The sequence below is a fragment of the Triticum urartu genome, chromosome 7A (genome assembly GCF_056163025.1).
Source record: "Triticum urartu cultivar PI428250 chromosome 7A, HENAU_Tu73, whole genome shotgun sequence".
Taxonomy (NCBI): Eukaryota; Viridiplantae; Streptophyta; class Magnoliopsida; order Poales; family Poaceae; genus Triticum; species Triticum urartu.
Window position 1 is genome coordinate 4,389,710 of NC_141879.1, and position 25,865 is coordinate 4,415,574.

The following is a 25,865-nucleotide window of genomic DNA, read 5'->3' on the forward strand; positions in this document are numbered from 1 at the left end:
CTGCTTCATAGTTCGTAGGTTCATCATGATCTAGTAGCATGACTTCCAGAACAGGATTACCGTACCACTCTGGCGCGGATCTTACTCTGGTTGATCTACGAGGTTCAGTAGTAATTTGATCTAAAGTTTCATGATCATCATCATTAACTTCCTCACTAATTGGTGTAGGTGTCACAAGAACAGATTTCTGTGATGAGCTACTTTCCAATAAGGGAGCAGGTACAATTACCTCCTCAAGTTCTACTTTCCTCCCACTCTAGATTTCTGTGATGAGCTACTCTCGGCAATTTGTACCTTCCTCACTAATTTGGTGAACTCCTTCTCTAGAAAGGATCCACTCTCGGCAACAAAGATCTTGCTTTCGGATCTGTGATAGAAGATGTACCCAATAGTCTATTTTTGGGTATCCTATGAAGACGTACTTCTCCGATTTGGGTTTGAGCTTATCATGCCGAAACTTTTTCACATAAGCATCACAACCCCAAACTTTAAGAAATGACAGCTTAGGTTTCTAGCTAAACCATAGTTCATACTGTGTTGTCTCAACGGATTTTGACGGTGCCCTATTTAACGTGAATGCAGCTGTCTCTAATGCATAACCGCAAAACGATAGTGGTAAATCGGTAAGAGACATCATAGATCGCACTATATCCAATAAAGTACGGTTATGACTTTCGGACACACCATCATGCTGTGGTGTTCCAGGTGACATGAGTTTGTGAAACTATTCCACATTGTTTTAATTGAAGACCAAACTCGTAACTCAAATATTTGTCTCCGCGATCAGATCGTAGAAACTTTATTTTCTTGTCACGATGATTTTCCACTTCACTCTGAGATTCTTTGAACTTTTCAACCTGGTGGCGGGGGGAGAGGCACCTGAAGCACCCGGTGAGCGGACGGAGGGGGCGAGGTGGGGTGCGGGGAGGGGGGGATGGAGGCGCAGGGCGGAGGAGGACCTGTAGATATGAGGCGGGAGGAGCGGGGGATTGAGGAGCGACGGTGGTAGCGGCATTGAAGCCCGTCGCGGCGGTAGGAGCGGCATTGAAGCCCGTCAGGGGCGTGGCTAGCTCGGCGACGGGACAGGGGAGGGCAGGGCTATCCTCCGTACCTAGGCCGGTGGCCGCGGTCTCGAGGAGAGGCAGCATGCCGGCGTGGTTTTGATGTTGCGCCGCGAAAAGGGGGGGGGCTCTTGAACAGCGCCATAAGGTTGGGATGGGACGTCGGTGAGCTGGGGAGCAGAAGGGGGGATGGGCAACAGACCAGGGGAGTTAGAGCGGACAGGAACGGGCGGGCGTGGGCGTCGAAAACCACGTGACCGACGTGCCATAGTCAATGCAGCCGGTCGCTTTCTCACCAACCGGCCAGTGATGACGGGCTGGAGGGCAGCAGCTGCAGCCAATGCATCCTCGAGGGAGAGGTGTGGCTGAAGCTTGAACGAGGCCAGCTGTCCCACCCCGACGGCGGCGATGAAACGGGCCACGACCGGGCTGGCCAGCCGCGCATGGAAGACGGCCGGAGAGGGCTCAGTCACCACAATCTCTTCGGGAGGGGCGCAGAAAAAGTAGTTGACTAGGGAGCGAACGCAGGCGGTGGAAAAACACGATGAAAGGAACGGCGGGGTGAACCAGAGATTGCCGGGGACACGGCAGGAGGGGAACTCGAGAGGATCGAACGCCGTTCCGGAGTAGAACTGGCGAAGGATTCTGGATTGGAAGGCCTCACCTGGGCGCGGGACGAGGATGGTGCTGCTGACATGCGTGCTTGGGGCCTGGTCCTCGCCGTCGCCGCTGCAAGGAAAGGTTGGTGGTTCACCGGAGTCGTCTAGTGGGTGGCCGCCACCGTCTGGAGTGACGACAGCGGAGGAGGTGGTGGGGCGGGGGGCCGGCGAGCTGGGAGCGGCCGCGTCGACCGCGCCGCCAGCGTCGCCAGTTGAGTCGCGAGAGCTCATCCCTCACTCATAATTTTTGTTAGCACAGCATGAGTAACTATGTGAATCTGCGAGGTTCTTACTATTGCGCTTCTAAAAGTTTTTTTTGTTTTAGAATAAAATAAAACAACTAAAGATGGGCTTAAAATTCCAAGAGAGAAAACACAGGACCAGTTGGGATTGGCCAAGTACCCTGGCCACTCTCGTCCTCGCTCTCGTTGTGTGCAAGGGAAAAAAAAAAGGATCACTCTTGCTCTTCGGCGCCTCCGCCGCAAATCGGCACCGGCGGCAAGCACAAAAGGGTTGTGCGCTGCCAGCCCCAAAATGCCGCCTCCTATCCAACGAGACGGTGGTGGTCGGGATGCGGGCGCTCATGGCGGTGGGTCCCCGTCGGCTCCGGCGCCTGGAGCGTCCCAATGGTCGTGAAGATGGCCGATCTGTTCCCCTCCAGTTGCCCCTGCCAATGTATAGGTTCACATTTCTTCTTGCACCTCTCCTCTCCTCTCCAAATAATGTGAATCTAGGCAGCAATTTTTTTTAGCTTTTATCTGAAACTCGGCAGCAGGCCCATTTTTTTTAAATTCAGATCTAACAAATTGTTCACCGGTGCAGAAAATTTACATTTTACACTGTGCGTGTTTGTGCTGATCTGTGAGCGTGTCGTGTCGAGCTGTCGTCTTCTCAGAGGATCCGAGACCAACTCCTGGCTTCCATTTGCGTGCAAAAATGAGACATCCGAGGCAGGTGTGATACAGCAATGTTGGGTCTTTTTGGTCGCCGGAGCTGTCGTTTTGGGTGCTACCCTGGCCCCTGGGTGTAAAATTCTTTAGATTTCCTTTCAGTAGGCCCTTACTTTGATCCCAAAAACACTGAATTCATATCTTATAGAACTATCGACGTGTCGTGTGTCCATTGAGATGCTGCCCTTACTTTTACCAGATACAAAAGGAGTTTAATTTAATTCTTACACGAGTATCGATGTGTCGCGTGCCCAAAAGGTTGTGTAATACCCATGTTGATTGGTGGACACCGTAATACCATCAAAAGACACCAGGCTGCAGCAGCTCAATCAACTGTGTACCGTCGCTGCGATTAGTGGACACTGTACTCCACTCGTTTTCTTGCTTGAAGATTTATTTTGCTTGATTCTGCTCACATTCATGCACCACCTTATCCCTGCCTCTGTGCCGCTTAGTCTCCTCCACGTTCTCCCGTCGGTGGGTTGATGAATCTGCGCCGTAGCTGGTCATGCAGGTTCTCCGCGCATTCATCCCGGAGCCCACCAAATTAGGTTGCCCCTTATGCTGTGCAGCCCCTTCCTTCCTGAGAATCAATGGTGTGTCAACACAACCATTTTGAAGTTCAGTGATAAGTACCAAATTTTTTTGACTCTTAAACAACCCAAGTGTAGTAAGGGTGACAGACTTGCACTTCACTGTGGACTCCAACCACGATTTTAAGAAGCCAAAACAGTTTGCAGCTAGACACTCCTTAATTAGGTGCCCCCAGCTATCTCTTGTTTGTTTGGGTCAACACAGGAGTGGAGTAGGAGCAGCAACTGTATAATCGTAATGCTGGAGCAGGACCAGGGCCAGATGCAAAACCTGGCTAGTCTCAAGCTTGCATTGTACTGTATGACCCGGATCGCAATGCGAAGGTTTCGCTATGTTGAGATTGTATTCACTGTGTCAAGTATTTATTTATGGGGACTGTATTTTTGGGTGGGTTCTTGCATGTTTAGGCAGGGCTTTTCTACAGTACTAGCTACTGGATGAACTTGATCTCCTTCCTCGTGCCAATGATTTATTTATACCGATGATTCGTACCCACAATTTGTTTCCTGGCATATTCTTGCTCGCTGAGTTTTATTCTTTTTGTGATGGTCTTTCTGTTATCTTGGTTATAGTGGTGGACTACTTGACTCACAGGCATGCTTTCTTCCTTTCTGCTTTGTAGGTGTGCAGGACAGATAGTAATTAATTAAGTGGATAAAGCAGGAAGGGACAGAAGTGCGCGTCCATTAAGTAGGGTCCTGCTTAATTAAGTGGGTAAAGCAGGGTCGTGGAAAAGTACACGGAAGTGCCCGTCCATTTGAATGGCTTATTCAAAGCTTCAGGCCTTTTGGACCATGCTGCTGGCACCAAAAGAACTTAGTCACATTCATACTCGCAGTAGTTTTATCTCTCTTTTTTGGTATTCGTGTGATTGTGCAACATTGATAGTGGCTCCTCAGAGTCGACATCGGGATAGATTCTGCTCCTTCTTTCCTTTTACAGAATAGGTAGGATACTAACCCACATTTGGTTAGAAATCATTTACACCCTGCGATCCAAATTAATTGTCGCATGTCTAGTACAACTTTGTACTAGAGCTGCAACAGTTAATTTGGATCAGAGGGAGTAGCTGATTATTGGACTAATGCTAATTTTGTGAATCAGGCTGGCCTACAAGAACAGAGTTGCGTTTGGCAAAACGTGTGAACTGGCAGTGTGGTGAAGGGATCAATGTATCTCCTGAGGCAAGGCAGTCTGAAGAAGGGAAAATCAGATAGGCACATGGTTCAGGCTAAGGCAAATGATACAGATCAGCTAGTTGAAACTAGAAAAGCATGAAGAGCCAGTGATGGAGAGAAAGGAAAAGTTTTCAATGGGCTGACACCATGTCCATCAGACCACCACCATGAGGTTAGTTCTTTTTCTCCATGGGGTTTACAAGCTGGTTGTTTGTATTTAGTCACAGAATGGTCCTCTCTACTACCGATCTGATTGCGTAGAGTTAAGTATCCACCGCTGAGGCTTTTGATACAGAAAGCTCTGTCCACGTTTCATAACATGAAAGCCGCGTTTAGCCTACTTTATGTACTCCCTCCGTCCGAAAAAACTTGTCATCAAAATGGACAAAAAGGGGTGTATCTAGAACTAAAATACATCTAGATACATCTCCTTTTATTCATTTTGATGACAAGTATTTCCGGAGGAGGGAGTACTTAATTATCGACCAGTGAGCTGTGTCCGTGTTGGTTACTAGTTAGTTTATTAGCAAGTCCAGCTCAGCTAAACTTAAAAAAAAGGGGCAGGTAGCTGGATCAGACCTATTATTTTCTCGTTGAGCTGCTGCTTGGGGATCTGCATCTCATCCTCTTGCAATACGCATCTTAGCTCCTACTATCTGCCTCATCATTGCGCCGGCTCCCAGGGCGCTGCTTCTCACTTCATCTGTGTAAGCTCACCACTATTCTCCTCTGTTTGCTCCACAAATCTAGCAGCTGTTTGTCTTCTTTGTTGCAACCGGCTAATATATCTCGTGATTTCCCACTCCACCAGCTGTTCATCCATTGCTATATTCACTGGTTGTTTCTGCCTCCGATCCAGAAGCACGTTCAATTGCTCGTCTAACAATTATTCAGGTCATTCCCCACTCTCAGAATATTCCTAGTCTTTGCCATTGTCTACAGATCTGCAGCTAGGTTTCTTTCTTGTTATCAGCATCGTACTTGGCTAACTTATCTCGTGATTTCTTACTCGAACAGGCCTTTCATCCATCATTGCGTCCAGAAACAAATTCAGTGCATCCACAAGCAATTCCAGTGCTGTCTTCAGCTCTGTAAGCTCACCAGTATTATCCTCTGCTTTGATCTGCCAATCTGGTTTTTATTTGTCTTTGTTATTGCAACCAGTCAATATATTCCCACTCTAGCAGGTGATCATCGTTTGCTATATCCTCGCGATTTCTCACTTCCATTGTTGGTCTGTCGATTATTCAGGTCAGGTCATTTGCCCACCCACAGAACAGTATTATTTGTCTACAGATCTGCCACTAGGTGTCTGTTTTCTTATCACCATTGCAGCTGTCTAATTTATCTCGTGATGTTTTCCTACTTCAACAGGTTCTTCATCCACCACTGCATCCGGACACAATTCCAGTGCTGTCTTCAGTTTATTCAGGCCATTCCACACCCAACAAATAAACCCTGCAATCCAATGGAAGTGGCGTTAGCTAGTGCTGCCTTAAGCATAAGCTTAAAATTGGCTGCATCGCCAGCCTTGAAGAAGCTCCTTGCTAATGCTTCAACTTACCTTGGAGTGGACATGGTGCGTGAGCTCCATGAACTGGAGACCACTATTTTGCCACAGTTCGAGCTGTTGATTGAAGCTGCAGACAAGGGAAACCACAGGCCCAAGTTGGACAAATGGCTTCAGGAACTGAAAGAAGGCTTTTACATGGCTGAAGACTTGCTGGACGAGCATGAATACAACCTCCTGAAGCGCCAAGCAAAGGGAAAGGATTCCTTGCCAGCAAATGCCTCCTCCATCAGGAGCACTTTTATGAAGCCTCTGCGTGCTGCGTCGAGTAGGTTGTCCAATGTGAGCTCAGAGAACAGAACGCTAATTCGCCATCTGAAGGAACTGAAGGCTACCCTCGCGAAAGCCAAGGACTTTCATCAATTGCTCTGCTTACCAGCTAGTTCTGGTTATAATGCAGAGAGCCCTCCCATACCATCAACTGCTATTCCCGAGACCACATCAATACCACCTCTGAAAGTGATTGGTCGTGACAAGGACCGTGATCGTATAATTGATCATCTTACCAAGATAAGTGCAACTACCGAGTCTAGTACATCTTTGTACTCGGGTTTGGCAATTGTTGGAGCTGGAGGCATGGGAAAGTCCACCTTGGCACAACATGTTTACAATGACAAGAGGGTAAAAGAATATTTTGATGTAACTATGTGGGTAAGCATCTCATGCAAACTGGATGTCCGCCGTCATACACGGGCGGTCATCGAGTCTGCCTCTCAGGGGGAATGTCCGCGCATTGATAACCTTGATACTCTGCAGCGCAAGTTGACAGACATACTGCAAAAATCAGGTAAATTCCTGCTTGTGTTGGATGATGTTTGGTTTGAACCTGGCAGTGAGAGGGAATGGGACCAACTGTTAGCTCCTCTAGTTTCCCAACAGATGGGAAGCAAAGTTTTGGTAACTTCTCGACGAAATACATTTCCAGCTGCTCTTTGTTGCGAAGAAGTGTGCCCTTTGCAATGCATGGGAGATTCTCATTTCTTGGCACTCTTCAAACACCATGCATTCTCTGGACAAGAAATTAAGGATCTGCAGTTGCGTGAAAGGCTGGAAGATTTTGCAGAGAAGATTGCTAAAAGGCTTGGACAATCTCCTTTGGCGGCAAAAGTTGTGGGTTCCCAGTTGAAAGGGAAAACAGATATCACTGCATGGAAGGATGCTCTTACTATAAAGATTGACAAATTAAGTGATCCCTTGAGAGCTCTGTTGTGGAGTTATGAGAAGTTAGATCCATGTCTGCAGAGGTGCTTCCTATATTGCAGCTTGTTTCCAAAAGGCCACAGGTATGTCATTGATGAGTTGGTTCATCTTTGGATGGCAGAGGGCCTTGTAGATCCGTGCAACCAAAACAAGAGAGTGGAAGATGTTGGGAGGGATTGCTTCAAGGAGATGATTTCTGTTTCATTTTTTCAACCAGTTCATGAGGAATACACTAACACAGACTATGTTATGCATGATCTCCTTCATGATCTGGCAGAATCACTCTCCAAAGAGGACATCTTCAGATTGGAAGATGATAAGGTGATGAAAATACCATCCACTGTTCGACATCTATCTGTTCATGTTGATAGCATGAAGCAGCACAAGCAAAGTATCTGCAAGCTACATCATCTACGCACTATTATCTGCATAGACCCCTTAATGGATGATGTAAGTGACCTTTTTAATCAGATAGTACGGAATTTGAAGAGGTTGCGCGTACTATATTTGTCATCCTACAGCAGTAGTAAGTTGCCAGAATCTGTTGGTGAGTTGAAGCACCTTCGATATTTGAACATCGTCAGAACAATGATTTCTGAATTGCCAAGATCACTGTGTACCCTTTACCACTTGCAGTTACTTCTTTTAAATGACAAATTTGAGAGTTTGCCCGAGGGACTCTGCAATTTAATGAAGTTACGGCATCTTCAACGGGACAAGACATTGCCTCAAATTCCTAACATTGGCAAGCTAACTTCGCTTCAACAATGTGAGGTATTTTCTGTGCAAAGGAAAAAGGGGTATGAGTTGCAACAGCTGAGGGAAATGAACGAGATTCGTGACAGCCTAAGTGTCACAAATCTTGAGAATGTCACTGGGAAGGATGAAGCCTTAGAAGCAAAGCTGCACCAGAAAAGTCATCTTGGCAGGTTGAAACTTCGCTGGAGTTGCAAGAATAACAAGATTGCAGAGGATAGTTCACATTTGGAGATTCTAGAAGGCCTGATGCCACCGCCTCAACTTGGGAATCTTACAATTGACGGTTACAAATCTTCAAAATATCCATGCTGGTTACTTGATGGATTGTATTTTGAGAATTTGGAATCTTTAACGTTTGCTAATTGCAGCTCATTACAAAGCCTACCATCCAATACCGAGCTACTTGGGAATTGCTCTTCCCTTTTCCTATACAATGTGCCAAACCTGAAGACATTACCTCGTCTTCCACTAGGCCTTAAAGTGTTAGAAGTAAGAAGATGCCCACTGCTATTTATTTCCGATAATGAGCTGGAACATGATGATCAGAGAGAGAATTTCACGAGGACAGACCACATAGAATTAAAACTTGGTTTGATATGGGAGGTGGCTTCAGGATCAGATATTAGGAGACTACTCTCATGGGAACATTCATTTCTCAAGCAGTTGATGATATTCATGCATGCTGATGTGTCACATGTTGAAAACCTTGAAAGTGTTCTAGAGAGAGAGAAAGGTGAATTATTGGTAAAAGAAGATATCATCAAGGCATGGATATACTGTCATGAGCAGAGGATGCGACTTATATATGGAAGAAGCATTGGGATGCCACTGGTTCTATCATCAGGACTATGTGAACTTCATCTTTCTTCATGCAGTATTACAGATGGAGCTTTAGCTACTTGCCTTGGTAGCTTGGCTTCACTTAAAAGATTGTTCTTACAAGAGATTATGACTTTAACTACACTTCCGTCAGAAGAGGTCCTCCAAAATTTGACAAAACTTGACTGCTTGTCCATCCAACATTGCTGGTGTTTCAGGTCATTAGGGGGCTTACGAGCTGCTACCTCTCTCTCAGATGTTAGATTGACTTCCTGCCCTTCTTTAGAGGTTGCAGATGGAGCAGAATGTTTTCCAGTGTCACTTGAGATGCTCAGCATATACTGTTGTGTGCTTACAGCTGAATTCCTCTGTATGGACTGCCCATGCATTAGTATTATTCTCATAGTCAATTGCAGGAGCACCACATGCTTGTCTGTTGGTAGTCTCAGCTCTGTTAAATCATTCTCGCTGATTTGCTTGCCAGATTTATGTATGCTTGAAGGATTGTCTTCCCTGCAACTTGACAGCTTAACTCTGATGGGTGTTCCCAAACTCAACCCCGAGTGTATCTCACAGTTTCGAGTCCATGTCAACCTCACTGTTTGCAGTCCTGTAATCCTCAACAACATGCTCATGGCTGCAGGTCTCACAGTTCCATCATTTCTCTCTCTTGAAAAATGCGAGGAACTAGTAATTTCTTTTGAAGAATCCGCAAATTTCACATCTGTCAAGAGCCTGAAATTCGTTGAATGTCAAATGATTTCTTTGCCAGAAAATCTGAAGTTCTTCTCCAATCTGAAGAGCCTCTACATCGAAGCCTGCCCCAACATATCATGTTTACCAGATCTGCCATCTTCCCTCCAGCGCATGCGCATACGGGGTGGTAGTGAGCTGTTGAAGGAGAGCTGCCGAGCACCTGATGGAGAAAGTTGGCCAAAGATCGCGCATATCCGCTGGAAGGAAATATATTAAAGTTTGGTTTACATTTCCAGCTGCAAATAAACGGATATGTAAATTAGCTTCGGTCAGTGATGTATGCACTCACAATGAGAGTTCCTTTCATTTGTTTACACCAGATTACATCAGGCCCAAGATGTCTGCCCTCCAGCTACCTGCTAAGTGGTGGAGTGCCTCAGGCTGGCTCATCGTACAGTACAACTATGTGTTTCATACTTTACCAGCCGATGCTGATCTGATCCATCGGTCTCCTGCTTCACTGATTGCCTCATGCATTGCCCTCTCACACTTGACCAACCCCTGACCTCTCTGATGGTGGATTTTGTGCTTTTGTTGTTGGTCTAATTTGCATCTTGTTATTGTCAGTCCTGTTCTCTTGGACTACATGGTAATTTTGGTGTATATGGTTCGTAATCGTTATCTCTTGTGTGCTTTCACATACCTCTGGATAAATTTAACTGAAGGTCTCTTTACCATTCACTTTTGATGGTCTATAAAGCCTGGTGCTTCAGATCTGCATGGCATTTGCTATGTTTATTTATCTCCTGTATTCAGAATGAGCACTTAATTTTATGCTACATATGACTTTTCTGATCAGCACATGAGCATCAGTGTTATGTGCATGAACACCAGTTTATGGCAATATGTCCCTGACTTCTGTTTTCCAGCGACTGTGCTGGGAGCCTGGGACAATATTGTCTAATGGAGAAATGCAGTGAACTTTTTCTTTCCCTTTTGCTGGCAAACTGCTGTGCACATTGACACGTGAGCGGTCTTCTAATTACAAAGAAGAGGCTCACTAGTCACTAGCGTCAACACTGTTACGATCCATTCATTTAGCTCTGGCCGCCACCAGCCGAGTTTCTCCTCGCTGTGCGGGTGGTGACGCTGCAAACAAAATGAGTGAAAAAAAAGGGGAGATTCGTGAGATATTTTAAACATCATCTTCTACTTTCTTTGCAGAAATTTTATACTCCCTCCGTCCCAAAATATAAGAACGTTTTCTCTAGAAGTCATATTACGTTTGTACAACTTTATAGTTTAAGTTGGTCTGGATTGAAAACAGAAAGCAACAAACTACAAACTGAAATATGGCAAATGCTTGCCCACATACTGATCCACTTAATTAACCACCACAAGTAAAATCTCTAACTAAAATGGAGCATAATATGAGCATGGAGGCATAGGCATGACATCAACTGACTTAGATGTCAAATGAGTTTGGATGCATAAGAACATCTACCCTAATCCGGGGCCTTATATGTTCGCGGACAATGACCGGGAGGCCTTAAATGATGTCATTTGCAACCACAATCGTTATTTTCAAAACATTAAATACATGCAAACACATGCATGACGATCATCTTGGCCAAACAATGAGTAGCGCACATCAATACGAATTATTTGTACTTAAGAATACATAATCCAAACACAAATATTGTTCCTAGTGCATAATTGATAAATTAAAAAGAAAATTTTACCTATTTCCAGCATGGACACACGTATGCTCCACAAGATCATTCAGAAGTTGCATATGCACCTATTGATCTCCCAGTTGTGCATGGATCTCGAGAAAATTGGCAATATGATCTGCCTCTTGTTCCAAAAGGCGGACCTGAACACCAGGTTTGTCAAAATCCTCATCCTTGACAATAATGTTGTCCAAGATCACACAACAGTCGTGAGATGCAAAAGTGTCTCTGCTTCCCACATTATTTTGGCATTTTCGTCGTCTGAATCCGACGAGGGTTTAGGCTTAGTAGAACTAAAACCGAGTACATGATGTGCGGTTTCAGTACTACTAGGTGTGAGGAGGAGGTTAGCCTTGATGGCCAGGTGGTACCTCGGAAGGACACCTTTCGGTATTTGGGGTCTATGTTGGAGGAGGATGGGGGTATTGATGAAGATGTGAACCATCGAATCAAAGCCGGATGGATGAAGTGGCGCCAAGCTTCTGGCATTCTTTGTCACAAGAGAGTGCCACAAAAGCTAAAAGGCAAGTTCTACAAGACGGCGGTTCGACCCGCAATGTTGTATGGCGCGGAGTGTTGGCCGACTAAAAGGCGACATGTTCAACAGTTAGGTGTGGCGGAGATGCGTATGTTGAGATGGATGTGTGGCCACACGAGGAAGGATCGAGTCCGGAATGATGATATACGAGATAGAGTTGGGGTAGCACCAATTGAGGAGAAGCTTGTCCAACATCGTCTGAGATGGTTTGGGCATATTCAGCGCAGGCCTCCAGAAGCTCCAGTGCATAGCGGACGGCTAAAGCGTGCGGACAATGTCAAGAGAGGGCCGGGTAGACCGAATTTGACATGGGAGGAGTCCGTTAAGAGATACCTGAAGGATTGGAGTATCACCAAAGAGCTAGCTATGGACAGGGATGCGTGGAAGCTTGCTATCCATGTGCCAGAGCCATGAGTTGGTTGCGAGATCTTATGGGTTTTCACCTCTAGCCTACCCCAACTTATTTGGGACTAAAGGCTTTGTTGTTGTTGTTGTTGTTGTTGAATCTGACAAGTTGATGAACTCGTTGAATATGAATTTATCAAGGTGGGGGTTCTCATGGTCATCATTTCACGATGAATCCATCGGTGACCTACAAATATAGGCCAAAAGAATAAAAAACAAGCTCGGACATTTCTTTGAACACATAAAGCGTGAGGTGTATATACTATGTGGGGAAAGCTGGATGTGTCGAGGTGGCATCCGGTGGTGGCAAACTTGACCGGTTGCGGCACGGTTGGTGGCGCTGTGGGTTGGGGACGACGGCAAAGTAAAGATGATGGAAGAACACCGTGGTGGTTGTGCGGACGAGGGAGAAAAAAGAAAAAGGAGAGGGCTGGTTGGGCAAGGAGGGGCAGAAATACACGAATTAGTGCAGCTCCTTGTGATCAGTCCTACATGGCGGGGGCGTTCACGCGTCACATATCCGGTTTAAATATGTGCTTTGTATGTGGAGTGATGGTCAATCTGAGCGTTTGGGTTGGATTTATGAGATCTAGTTGGGTGACAATTTTACGTCCGGTCAGTGACCGAGCAGTCCGCCCAACGTTTGGGATGGATATGAGGGTTCCGATTGTTGATCTCTAAGCAAAGTGGGGAGCATGATGATGTGACCATGCTGGATTAAGTCATAGTGTATGTTTTAAGAAAACGTTAAAAATCTATGTTTAGGAAAACGTTAAAAATTATCAGGTTGATCTTTCTCTCTCGTAAGCCTCCTTCTCCACGGCCACGTGCCCGCTTCAGACTGCCCACCGCTTGTCCCAACCTTATCTTATCTCTAACGAAGCTCCTCCTCCACTCACTTCTTGCTTCTTTCTTCCCCTTGCATCTCATAGCCAGAGGAGATTAGCCACGGCAAGCACCACCGTAGTAGCTTGGAAATCGGAAGTGTTTGACGCGCGGCCGCTGGTAGTACCAGCCGGAGCTCCTCCGCTGCATCGTTGTGGCCTTGTGGGCGGCATAGCGTCCATGGAGGGGAGCCATGGCGGGCACCACCACAGCAGCTGGGGAATCAGGAGGTACTGACGGCGATACGAAACGGTGCTTGTTGACGAACGCCGGTGCTGCAACACGGCAACGCATCCACGGCCGCCGGGATGCGAGGCAGCAATGCGTCCATGGCCGTCGCGCTGCGTTGCAACCTCGTCTGCGCTGCGATGCAGTCTCGTGCTCCGATGCAACACTCGCACAACAGCGGCGGAGCTGCAATATGGAGCGTTCGTCGCCGGAGGCGGAGCTGCAAGTCGCTGGCTGCAGAGCTACAATGGAGTAGCTCTCCTCGCCAGAGGCAGAGCTGCAATGGAGCTGCCTGCAAGTCGCCGGCTGCAGAGCTGTAATGGGGCGCTCCTCGCCGGAGGCGGAGCTGCAATGGAGTGATCGATGCCGACGGCGGAGCTGCAATGGAGCTGCCTGCAAGTCGCCGGCTCCAGAGCTGCAATGGAGCGCTCGCGGCGGCTCCCCGTGTTCCGATGCAAACACTCACGCGATGTGTCCCGGTGCTGGATCCAGCTTCAGTGCCTTTGTGAAGCAAAGGCACACAGCGCCTTAGCCTAGCATATCAGCCACTCGTTTTTCATCGGACCCACAGGATAGACTAGACTGAAAGCAAAACACACTCAGACTTGCTGTTTTCAGGAGAGACAGAGGAATGACAGCAGCGATGCATTAACGCTCTCCAGCCTGAATATTTGCACACAAAATATTTGATGCTAAAGATCGGGTTGTTAGTTTTATGGTCATTCGGCTGTCAGTTAGTTCGCTGATGTTTCAAAAATCTGACAGTAGGCACTGGAAAAACTGACATTCAGTGTACAATCTGTACCAAACCATGACTAAAATTCATTGTACCAAGTTGACATTATATCAAAGAAATTTGTACAATCTGTATCACTTAACATGTCAGAGAAGGAAATACAAACAAGGTAACATCATAATTTGCAAGCACTTGATAATCAATAGTTCTGTAGCATAGCACTGCAATTTTCAAGCACATGACATTGAAAGTCTGAAGCATATGATTCAAATTTTGTAGCAACAAGTACTAATGATGATCAATCATCCAAGTCTGTTACATAATAGGCCATTTCACTTGTACACTTAGGCCACAAAAGACTATAGTTATCCCTCAAATATTTCCAAAAAACTATAGTTAACCCCCAAAGTACCATGTAACCAACATCTAGACATTAGAAGAAAGTTCCACCATAAAGACTGTCATCACCATCACCATCACCACAAGTAGGGGGAGCTGTTAGGAGCTGAGTAAAGCTCTCAATGGCAATGTACTTTGCATTCTCTGCATTTGGGCCTCTCTTGCTGCCATCGTTCTCCACGTCTACTTTGGGCTGCACATCATCCTTTTTCCTTTTTTGCTGCCAATGAAAGTTCCACTAATTAGTGTATTAATAGATGAAAACAGTTTTTTGTTATGTCCATATTAGAATATACATTTGCTCCTTTTTTGGTTGAAGCAGGAGGTTTAGTTGCTTGCGCTTGCCCTTGTGCAACTTATCAAGCCAATTATTCTTTCTTTTTGAATTTTTGGATTGAACCTCCTTTTTATTCAGTCGTGCTGCTCTTAGCAAGTCATCTCCTTGCTGCATATTTGGGTCATCATTTTCCTGGGCCTTACTAGGTTCATTCATGTCACTAGTAGATGCATTGAGTTTTTCCTCCAACTGTGGACCAACACGATCAAGTGCATTTTCTAATATCAAGCAACATTCTGTAGAGTAGGCCACTTTATATGCCATGTCATGAAATTTATGAGATAGTCACTTGTAACGAAGCAGAGCTTCCAGTTTTGGATTTTCTACCACATTCCTTCCTTGCCTAATCCAATATGCTTCCTTTACGTGCTTCCCTAGTCCATCTCTTGAAGATATAATGTGTTGACAATGTTTTTATGTTCATCAAATCAAGCACTTTCAATCCATGTCCACACAATATTCTTGTCCTTTCAAACATTCTGCAAGCACATGTTGCTATTTGGTTCCAAGGATCACCTATCACTATACGCTCATCTTCAAAATCACCATGCAAACTACCAATAGTAACAACATATTTGTTTTCATCCAATAATCTAGTGCATGCAGCCATGGATCTTTCATACTCGCTTTGGAAAGCTTCAAAAATTATGGGAGTGTAAACTTTGCTTACTTGTACCAACATAGGCGTGCTCATCTTGATTCGTGGAATGTTTTTTCTTGCTTCAAATTCAGATTCCAGCTCCTTGTTTCTCTTTACCTCCACTATCCTTGCAAAATGTTTCAAAAATCTGGCAATATGAAAATCAGATTTCAAATGGTTCTTCAATGAATTGTTGAAGCTCTCACTTAGTTGTGTACTCCTCACTCCCAAACTGAAGTCATCTCGCATAAAACATTCAGCCCATTTTTCCTTTACCTTGTAGATACTATCGAACCAAGTTTGCTTATGCATTCTACACCTCATATTGGCAAAGGCTTCTTCAAATGCTTCCTTGTCCTCATAGCCATACATACAAGCACTAAAATCAGTGAGAATATGTGGTTCTTCGTCTTCATCTTTCTCTTCACCCTCATCTTTATCTTCGCCTTTAACTGGAGATAGATGTTTGACGGCATTTTGCATTATGTGAAAGGTACATAGTCCATGATATGCTTCTGTGAACACATCCTCTACAGCTTTTCCCATTGCAATATCTTGATCAGTATAAATAGTTCTAGGTTGCCTTCCATTATGTGCAGCTAGAAAAGTTTTGAAAAGCCATTGAAATGAGGCAAATGTTTCATCAAACATAAGTGCAGCACCAAAAACGGTAGTCTCCCTGTTGAGCCCAAGAAAAACACCAAACGGCCGATATTCCTTGTTTGTGCCAAAAGTAGTGTCAAATGTGACAACATCCCTGAAGTGTGCATAGTCTAGCATCATTTTAGCATCGGCCCAGAAAATGTTTGTTATATCCTCCTCACAATCCAGCTGCAAAGCATATTGAAATGATGGGTTTTCAACAATTTTGTCTTGAAAATACTTTAACATGCTGCCCGCCTGACCAAAAGCCAACTCCCTCTGCCTCTTCACTTGCAAATGATTTCTGTGATCATGAGGAGTGTAGCCGAGATTAAGTGGTCCACCAACTTGACGAGTAGCAAGCTCATATGCAGCTTGAGGCCTAATTCCAGAATCATCTGCAGCTTCGATTTCAAAAGCTTGAAATTCTGAATTTTTCCTTTGGGAAGCCATCAAGTGGCGGGTTTGTGGCAAGTGAAGGAGGTGATTATGTTCAAGAACTACATCAGTGATTTCCAAGTTTTCGGACTCCCCATCCGAGCTTTGCAATCAGTTCTTGTTTGAGCTCTAAAGCACTTCTGAATGAACTCTCTTTGCCCCTTTTTCCGATGGCCTTCATTGGCACAAACAAATCTGCGGGAGGTTACCTTACTATCAAATTTGCTCACATTGTTGTATCTTTTCCTCACATCAAAGCCAACACGACCACCATATGCTCTCCCAAACAGCCAAGCCTCATCTGAACTTTTAAAGAACATGCCAACTTGAGGCGTCCCCTTATCAGATTGTGCCATTGCACACCACCCAATTTATCTGCCATCGCCAACACATATAATCAGCTAACTAAATTGCATAACACCAACTAATATCTCTCCCTAATAATAAAGTACGGATTGACTCCGTGGGTTCACCGTCACAATATGCTGTTGGGGAACGTAGTAATTTCAAAAAAATTCCTACGCACACGCAAGATCATGGTGATGCACAGCAACGAGAGGGGAGAGTGTTGTCTACGTACCCACGCAGACCGACTGCGGAAGCGATCACACAACGTAGAGGAAGTAGTCGTACGTCTTCCCGATCCGACCGATCCAAGCACCGTTACTCCGGCACCTCCGAGTTCTTGGCACACGTACAGCTCGATGACGATCCCCGGGCTCCGATCCAGCAAAGCGTCGGGGAAGAGTTCCGTCAGCACGACGGCGTGGTGACGATCTTGATGTACTACCGTCGCAGGGCTTCGCCTAAGCACCGCTACAATATGATCGAGGTAGAATATGGTGGAAGGGGGCACCGCACACGGCTAAGGAACGATCACGAGGATCAACTTGTGTGTCTAGAGGTGCCACCCTGCCTCCGTATATAAAGGAGCCAAGGGGGAGGGGGCCGCCGGCCAGGAGGAGGGCGCAGGAGGAGTCCTACTCCTACCGGGAGTAGGACTCCCCCCCCCAATCCTAGTTGGACTAGGATTCCCCGAGGGGGAAAGAGAGAGAGGGGGGCCGGCCACCTCTCCTAGTCCTAATAGGACTAGGGGAGGGGGGAGGCGCGCGGCCACCTTGGGCTGCCCCTTTCTTCTTTCCACTAAAGCCCATAAAGGCCCATATGGCTCCCGGGGGGTTCCGGTAACCTCCCGGTACTCCAGTAAAATCCCGATTTCACCCGGAACACTTCCGATATCCAAACATAGGCTTCCAATATATCAATCTTTATGTCTCGACCATTTCGAGACTCCTCGTCATGTCCATGATCACATCCGGGACTCCGAACAATCTTCGGTACATCAAAATGCATAAACTCATAATAACTGTCATCGTAACGTTAAGCGTGCGGACCCTACGGTTCGAGAACAATGTAGACATGACCGAGACACGTCTCCGGTCAATAACCAATAGCGGGACCTGGATGCCCATATTGGCTCCTACATATTCTACGAAGATCTTTATCGGTCAGACCGCATAACAACATACGTTGTTCCCTTTGTCATCGGTATGTTACTTGCCCGAGATTCGATCGTCGGTATTCCAATACCTAGTTCAATCTCGTTACCGGCAAGTCTCTTTACTCGTTCTGTAATACATCATCCCGCAACTAACTCATTAGTTGCAATGCTTGCAAGGCTTAAGTGATGTGCATTACCGAGAGGGCCCAGAGATACCTCTCCGACAATCGGAGTGACAAATCCTAATCTCGAAATACGCCAACCCAACATGTACCTTTGGAGACACCTGTAGAGCTCCTTTATAATCACCCAGTTACGTTGTGACGTTTGGTAGCACACAAAGTGTTCCTCCGGCAAACGGGAGTTGCATAATCTCATAGTCATAGGAACATGTATAAGTCATGAAGAAAGCAATAGCAACATACTAAACGATCGGGTGCTAAGCTAAAGGAATGGGTCATGTCAATCAGATCATTCAACTAATGATGTGATCCCGTTAATCAAATAACAACTCCTTTGTCTATGGTTAGGAAACATAACCATCTTTGATTAACGAGCTAGTCAAGTAGAGGCATACTAGTGACACTCTGTTTGTCTATGTATTCACACATGTATTATGTTTCCGGTTAATACAATTCTAGCATGAATAATAAACATTTATCATGAAATAAGGAAATAAATAATAACTTTATTATTGCCTCTAGGGCATATTTCCTTCAGTCTCCCACTTGCACTAGAGTCAATAATCTAGATCACATCACTATGTGATTAACATCGATAGTTCACATCATCATGTGATTAACACCCATAATTCACATCGCCATGTAACCAACACCCAAAGGGTTTACTAGATTCGGTAATCTAGTTCACATCACTATGCGATTAACACCCAAAGAGTACTGAGGTGTGATCATGTTTTGCTTGTGAGAGAATCTTAGTCAACGGTCTTTCACATTCAGATCCGTTATGTATTTTGCAATTTTCTATGTCTATAATGCTCTGCACGGAGCTACTCTAGCTAATTGCTCCCACTTTCAATATGTATATAGATCGACACTTAGAGTCATCCAGATCAGTGTCAAAACTTGCATCGACGTAACCCTTTACGGCGAACCTTTTTGTCACGTCCATAATCGAGAAACATATCCTTATTTCACTAAGGATAATTCTGACCGCTGTCCAGTGATCTACTCCTAGATCACTATTGTACTCCCTTGCCAAATCAGTGCAGGGTACACAATAGATCTGGTATACAGCATGACATACTTTATAGAACCTATGGCCAAGGCATAGGGAATGACTTTCATTCTCTTTCTATCTTCTGCCGTGGTCGGGCTTTGAGTCTTACTCAACTTCACACCTTGTAATACAGGCAAGAACTCTTTCTTTGACTGCTCCATTTTGAACTACTTCAAAATCTTGTCAAGGTATGTACTCATTGAAAAAACTTATCAAGCGTCTTGATCTATCTCTATAGATCTTGAAGCTCAATATGTAAGCAGCTTCACCGAAGTCTTTCTTTGAAAAACTCCTTTCAAACACTCCTTTATGCTTCACAGAATAATTCTACATTATTTCCGATTAGTAATATGTCATCCACATATAATATCAGAAATGCTACAGAGCTCCCACTCACTTTCTTGTAAATACAGGCTTCTCCAAAAGTCTGTATAAAACCAAATGCTTTGATCACACTATCAAAGCGTTTATTCCAACTCCGAGAGGCTTGCACCAGTCCATAAATGGATCGCTGGAGCTTGCACACTTTGTTAGCTTCCTTTGGATCGACAAAACCTTCCGGTTGCATCATATACAACTCTTCTTCCAGAAATCCATTCAGGAATGCAGTTTTGACATCCATCTGCCAAATTTCATAATCATAAAATGCGGCAATCGCTAACATGATTCGGACAGACTTAAGCATCGCTACAGGTGAGAAAGTCTCATCGTAGTCAACCCCTTAAACTTGTCGAAAACCTTTTGCGACAAGTCGCGCTTTGTAGACAGTAACATTACCATCAGCGTCAGTCTTCTTCTTGAAGATCCATTTATTCTCAATTGCTTGCCGATCATCGGGCAAGTCAACCAAAGTCCATACTTTGTTCTCATACATGGATCCCATCTCAGATTTCATGGCTTCAAGCCATTTTGCGGAATCTGGGCTCACCATCGCTTCTTCATAGTTCGTAGGTTCATCATGATCTAGTAGCATGACTTCCAGAACAGGATTACCGTACCACTCTGGCGCGGATCTTACTCTGGTTGATCTACGAGGTTCAGTAGTGTCTTGATCTGAAGTTTCATGATCATTATCATTAGCTTCCTCACTAACTGGTGTAGGTGTCACTGAAACAGTTTTCTGTGATGTACTACTTTCCAGTAAGGGAGCAGGTACAGTTACCTCGTCAAGTTCTACTTTCCTCCCACTCACTTCTTTCGAGAGAAACTCCTTCTCTAGAAAGGGTCCATTCTTAGCAACGAATGTCTTGCCTTCGGATCTGTGATAGAAGGTGTACCCAACAGTCTCCTTTGGGTATCCTATGAAGACACATTTCTCCGATTTGGGTTCGAGCTTATCAGGTTGAAGCTTTTTCACATAAGCATCGCAGCCCCAAACTTTAAGGAACGACAACTTTGGTTTCTTGCCAAACCATAGTTCATAAGGCGTCCTCTCAACGGATTTAGATGGTGCCCTATTTAACGTGAATGCAGCTGTCTCTAATGCATAACCCCAAAACGATAGTGGTAGATTGGTAAGAGACATCATAGATCGCACCATATCTAATAAAGTACGGTTATGACGTTCGGACACACCATTACATTGTGGTGTTCCAGGTGGCATGAGTAGTGAAACTATTTCACATTGTTTTTAACTGAAGGCCAAACTCGTAACTCAAATACTCTTCTCTACGATCAGATCGTAGAAACTTTATTTTCTTGTTATGATGATTTTTCACTTCACTCTGAAATTCTTTGAACTTTTCAAATGTTTCAGACTTATGTTTCATCAAGTAGATATACTCATATCTGCTCAAATCATCTGTGAAGATCAGAAAATAATGATACTTGTCGCGAGCCTCAATATTCATCGGACCACATACATCAGTATGTATGATTTCCAACAAATCTGTTGCTCGCTCCATAGTTCCGAAGAATAGAGTTTTAGTCATCTTGCCCATGAGGCATGGTTCGCAAGCATCAACTGATTCATAATCAAGTGATTCCAAAAGCCCATCAGCATGGAGTTTCTTCATGCGCTTTTACACCAATATGACCTAAACGGCAGTGCTACAAATAAGTTGCACTATCATTATTAACTTTGCATCTTTTGGTTTCAATATTATGATTATGTGTATCACTACGATCGAGATCTGACGAACTATTTTCATTGGGTGTGTAACCATATAAGGTTTTATTCATATAAACAGAACAACAATTTATTCTCTTACTTAAATGAATAACCGTATTACAATAAACATGATCAAATCATATTCATGCTCAACGCAAACACCAAATAACACTTATTTAGGTTCAACACTAATCCCAAAATTATAGGGAGTGTACGATGATGATCATATCAATCTTGGAACCACTTCCAACACACATCGTCACTTCACCCTTAACTAGTCTCTGTTTATTCTGCAACTCCCGTTTCGAGTTACTAATCTTAGCAACTGAACTAGTATCAAATACTGAGGGTTTGCTATAAACACTAGTAAAGTACACATCAATAACATGTATATCAAATATACTTATGTTCACTTTGCCATCCTTCTTATTCGCCAATCACTTGGGGTAGTTCCGCTTCCAGTGACCAGTCCCTTTGCAGTAGAAGCACTTAGTCTCAGGCTTAGGACCAGACTTGGGCTTCTTCACTTGAGCAGCAACTTGCTTGCTGTTCTTCTTGAAGTTCCCCTTCTTCCCTCTGCCCTTTTCTTGAAACTAGTGATCTTGTCAACCATCAACACTTGATGTTTTCTTGATTTCTACCTTCGTTGATTTCAGCATCACGAAGAGCTTGGGAGTTGTTTCCGTTATCCCTTGCATATTATAGTTCATCACGAAGTTCTACTAACTTGGTGATGGTGACTAGAGAATTCTGTCAATCACTATTTTATCTGAAGATTAACTCCCACTTGATTCAAGCGATTGTAGTACCCAGACAATCTGAGCACATGCTCACTAGTTGAGCGATTCTCCTCCATCTTTTAGCTATAGAACTTGTTGGAGACTTCATATCTCTCAACTCGGGTATTTGCTTAAAATATTAACTTCAACTCCTGGAACATCTCATATGGTCCATGACGTTCAAAACGTCTTTGAAGTCCTGATTCTAAGCTGTTAAGCATGGTGCACTAAACTATCAAGTAGTCATCATATTGAGCTAGCCAAACGTTCATAACGTCTGCATCTGCTCCTGCAATAGGTCCGTCACCTAGCGGTGCATCAAGGACATAATTCTTCTGTGCAGCAATGAGGATAAACTCAGATCACGGATCCAATCCGCATCATTGCTACTAACATCTTTCAACACAATTTTCTCTAGGAACATATCAAAATAAACACAGGGAAGCAACAACGCGAGCTATTGATCTACAACATAATTTGCAAAATACTACCAGGACTAAGTTCATGATAAATTTAAGTTCAATTTAATCATATTACTTAAGAACTCCCACTTAGATAGACATCCCTCTAATCCTCTAAGTGATCACGTGATCCAAATCAACTAAACCATAACCGATCATCACGTGAGATGGAGTAGTTTTCAATGGTGAACATCGTTATGTTGATCATATCTACTATATGATTCATGCTCGACCTTTCGGTCTCCGTGTTCCGAGGCCATATCTGCATATGCTAGGCTCGTCAAGTCTAACCTGAGTATTCTGTGTGTGCAAAACTGTCTTGCACCCGTTGTAGATGGACGTAGAGCTTATCACACCCGATCATCACGTGGTGTCTGGGCACGACGAACTTTGATAACGGTGCATACTCAGGGAGAACACTTCTTGATAATTTAGTGAGAGATCATCTTATAATGCTACCGTCAATCAAAGCAAGATAAGATGCATAAAAAGATAAACATCACATGCAATCAATATAAGTGATATGATATGGCCATCATCATCTTGTGCTTGTGATCTCCATCTCCGAAGCACCATCATGATCACCATCGTCACCGGCGTGACACCTTGATCTCCATCGCAGCATCGTTGTCGTCTCGCCAATCTTATGCTTCCACGACTATCGCTACCGCTTAGTGATAAAGTAAAGCATTACATCGCGATTGCATTGCATACAATAAAGCGACAACCATATGGCTCCTGCCAGTTGCCGATAACTCGGTTACAAAACATGATCATCTCATACAGTAAAATTTAGCATCATGCCTTGACCATATCACATCACAACATGCCCTGCAAAAACAAGTTAGACGTCCACTACTTTGTTGTTGCAAGTTTTACGTGGCTGCTACGGGCTTAAGCAAGAACCAATCTCACCTACGCATCAAAACCACAACGATAGTTTGTCAAATAGACTCCGTTTTAACCTTCGCAAGGATCGGGCGTAGCCACACTTGGTTCAACTAAAGTTGGAGAGACAGTCGCCCGCAAGCCACCTATGTGCAAAGCACGTCGGGGGAACCGGTCTCGCGTAAGCGTACGCGTAATGTTGGTCCGGGTCGTCTCGTCCAACAATGCCGCCGAACCAAAGTATGACATGCTGGTAGGCAGTATGACTTATATCGCCCACAACTCACTTGTGTTCTACTCGTGCATATAACATCAACATAAATAACCTAGGCTCTGATACCACTGTTGGGGAACGTAGTAATTTCAAAAAAATTCCTACGCACACGCAAGATCATGGTGATGCACAGCAACGAGAGGGGAGAGTGTTGTCTACGTACCCACGCAGACCAACTGCGGAAGCGATCACACAACGTAGAGGAAGTAGTCGTACGTCTTCCCGATCCGACCGATCCAAGCACCGTTACTCCGGCACCTCCGAGTTCTTAGCACACGTACAGCTCGATGACGATCCCCGGGCTCCGATCCAGCAAAGCGTCGGGGAAGAGTTCTGTCAGCACGACGACGTGGTGACGATCTTGATGTACTACCGTCGCAGGGCTTCGCCTAAGCACCGCTACAATATGATCGAGGTAGAATATGGTGGAAGGGGGCACCGCACACGGCTAAGGAACGATCACGAGGATCAACTTGTGTGTCTAGAGGTGCCCCCCTGCCTCCGTATATAAAGGAGCCAAGGGGGAGGGGGCCACCGGCCAGGAGGAGGGCGCAGGAGGAGTCCTACTCCTACCGGGAGTAGGACTCCCCCCCCAATCCTAGTTGGACTAGGATTCCCCGAGGGGGAAAGAGAGAGAGGGGGGCCGGCCACCTCTCCTAGTCCTAATAGGACTAGGGGAGGGGGGAGGCGCGCGGCCACCTTGGGCTGCCCCTTTCTCCTTTCCACTAAAGCCCATAAAGGCCCATATGGCTCCCGGGGGGTTCCGGTAACCTCCCGGTACTCCGGTAAAATACCGATTTCACCCGGAACACTTCCGATATCCAAACATAGGCTTCCAATATATCAATCTTTATGTCTCGACCATTTCGAGACTCCTCGTCATGTCCATGATCACATCCGGAACTCCGAACAATCTTCGGTACATCAAAATGCATAAACTCATAATAACTGTCATCGTAACGTTAAGTAGAATATGGTGGAAGGGGGCACCGCACACGGCTAAGGAACGATCACGAGGATCAACTTGTGTGTCTAGAGGTGCCCCCCTGCCTCCGTATATAAAGGAGCCAAGGGGGAGGGGGCCGCCGGCCAGGAGGAGGCCGCAGGAGGAGTCCTACTCCTACCGGGAGTAGGACTCCCCCCCAATCCTAGTTGGACTAGGATTCCCCGAGGGGGAAAGAGAGAGAGGGGGGCCGGCCACCTCTCCTAGTCCTAATAGGACTAGGGGAGGGGGGAGGCGCGCGGCCACCTTGGGCTGCCCCTTTCTCCTTTCCACTAAAGCCCATAAAGGCCCATATGGCTCCCGGGGGGTTCCGGTAACCTCCCGGTACTCCGGTAAAATCCCGATTTCACCCGGAACACTTCCGATATCCAAACATAGGCTTCCAATATATCAATCTTTATGTCTCGACCATTTCGAGACTCCTCGTCATGTCCATGATCACATCCGGGACTCCGAACAATCTTCAGTACATCAAAATGCATAAACTCATAATAACTGTCATCGTAACGTTAAGCCTACGGTTCGAGAACAATGTAGACATGACCGAGACACGTCTCCGGTCAATAACCAATAGCGGGACCTGGATTCCCATATTGGCTCCTACATATTCTACGAAGATCTTTATCGGTCAGACCGCATAACAACATACATTGTTCCCTTTGTCATCGGTATGTTACTTGCCCGAGATTCGATCGTCGGTATTCCAATACCTAGTTCAATCTCGTTACCGGCAAGTCTCTTTACTCGTTCTGTAATACATCATCCCGCAACTAACTCATTAGTTGCAATGCTTGCAAGGCTTAAGTGATGTGCATTACCGAGAGGGCCCAGAGATACCTCTCCGACAATCGGAGTGACAAATCCTAATCTCGAAATACGCCAACCCAACATGTACCTTTGGAGACACCTGTAGAGCTCCTTTATAATCACCCAGTTACGTTGTGACGTTTGGTAGCACACAAAGTGTTCCTCCGGCAAACGGGAGTTGCATAATCTCATAGTCATAGGAACATGTATAAGTCATGAAGAAAGCAATAGCAACATACTAAACGATCGGGTGCTAAGCTAAAGGAATGGGTCATGTCAATCAGATCATTCAACTAATGATGTGATCCCGTTAATCAAATAACAACTCCTTTGTCT

The 25,865-nt window shown here is 45.1% G+C and overlaps 1 protein-coding gene and 1 pseudogene across 1 annotated transcript; one reads left to right on the forward strand and one right to left on the reverse strand.

Annotated features, from left to right (window-relative positions):
• Positions 1 to 5,016: 5,016 nt before the first annotated feature.
• Positions 5,017 to 10,262, forward strand: LOC125527491 (putative disease resistance RPP13-like protein 1). The gene is made up of 5 exons (XM_048691999.2): positions 5,017 to 5,149; positions 5,254 to 5,336; positions 5,460 to 5,533; positions 5,630 to 5,693; positions 5,817 to 10,262. Exon 5 carries the CDS (start codon positions 5,911 to 5,913, stop codon positions 9,760 to 9,762), a length of 3,852 nt encoding a protein of 1,283 aa, XP_048547956.2. The 5' UTR covers positions 5,017 to 5,149; positions 5,254 to 5,336; positions 5,460 to 5,533; positions 5,630 to 5,693; positions 5,817 to 5,910; the 3' UTR covers positions 9,763 to 10,262.
• A 4,182-nt stretch (positions 10,263 to 14,444) lies between these two features.
• On the reverse strand, positions 14,445 to 16,823 carry LOC147956713 (protein FAR1-RELATED SEQUENCE 5-like; annotated as a pseudogene).
• Positions 16,824 to 25,865: the final 9,042 nt, after the last annotated feature.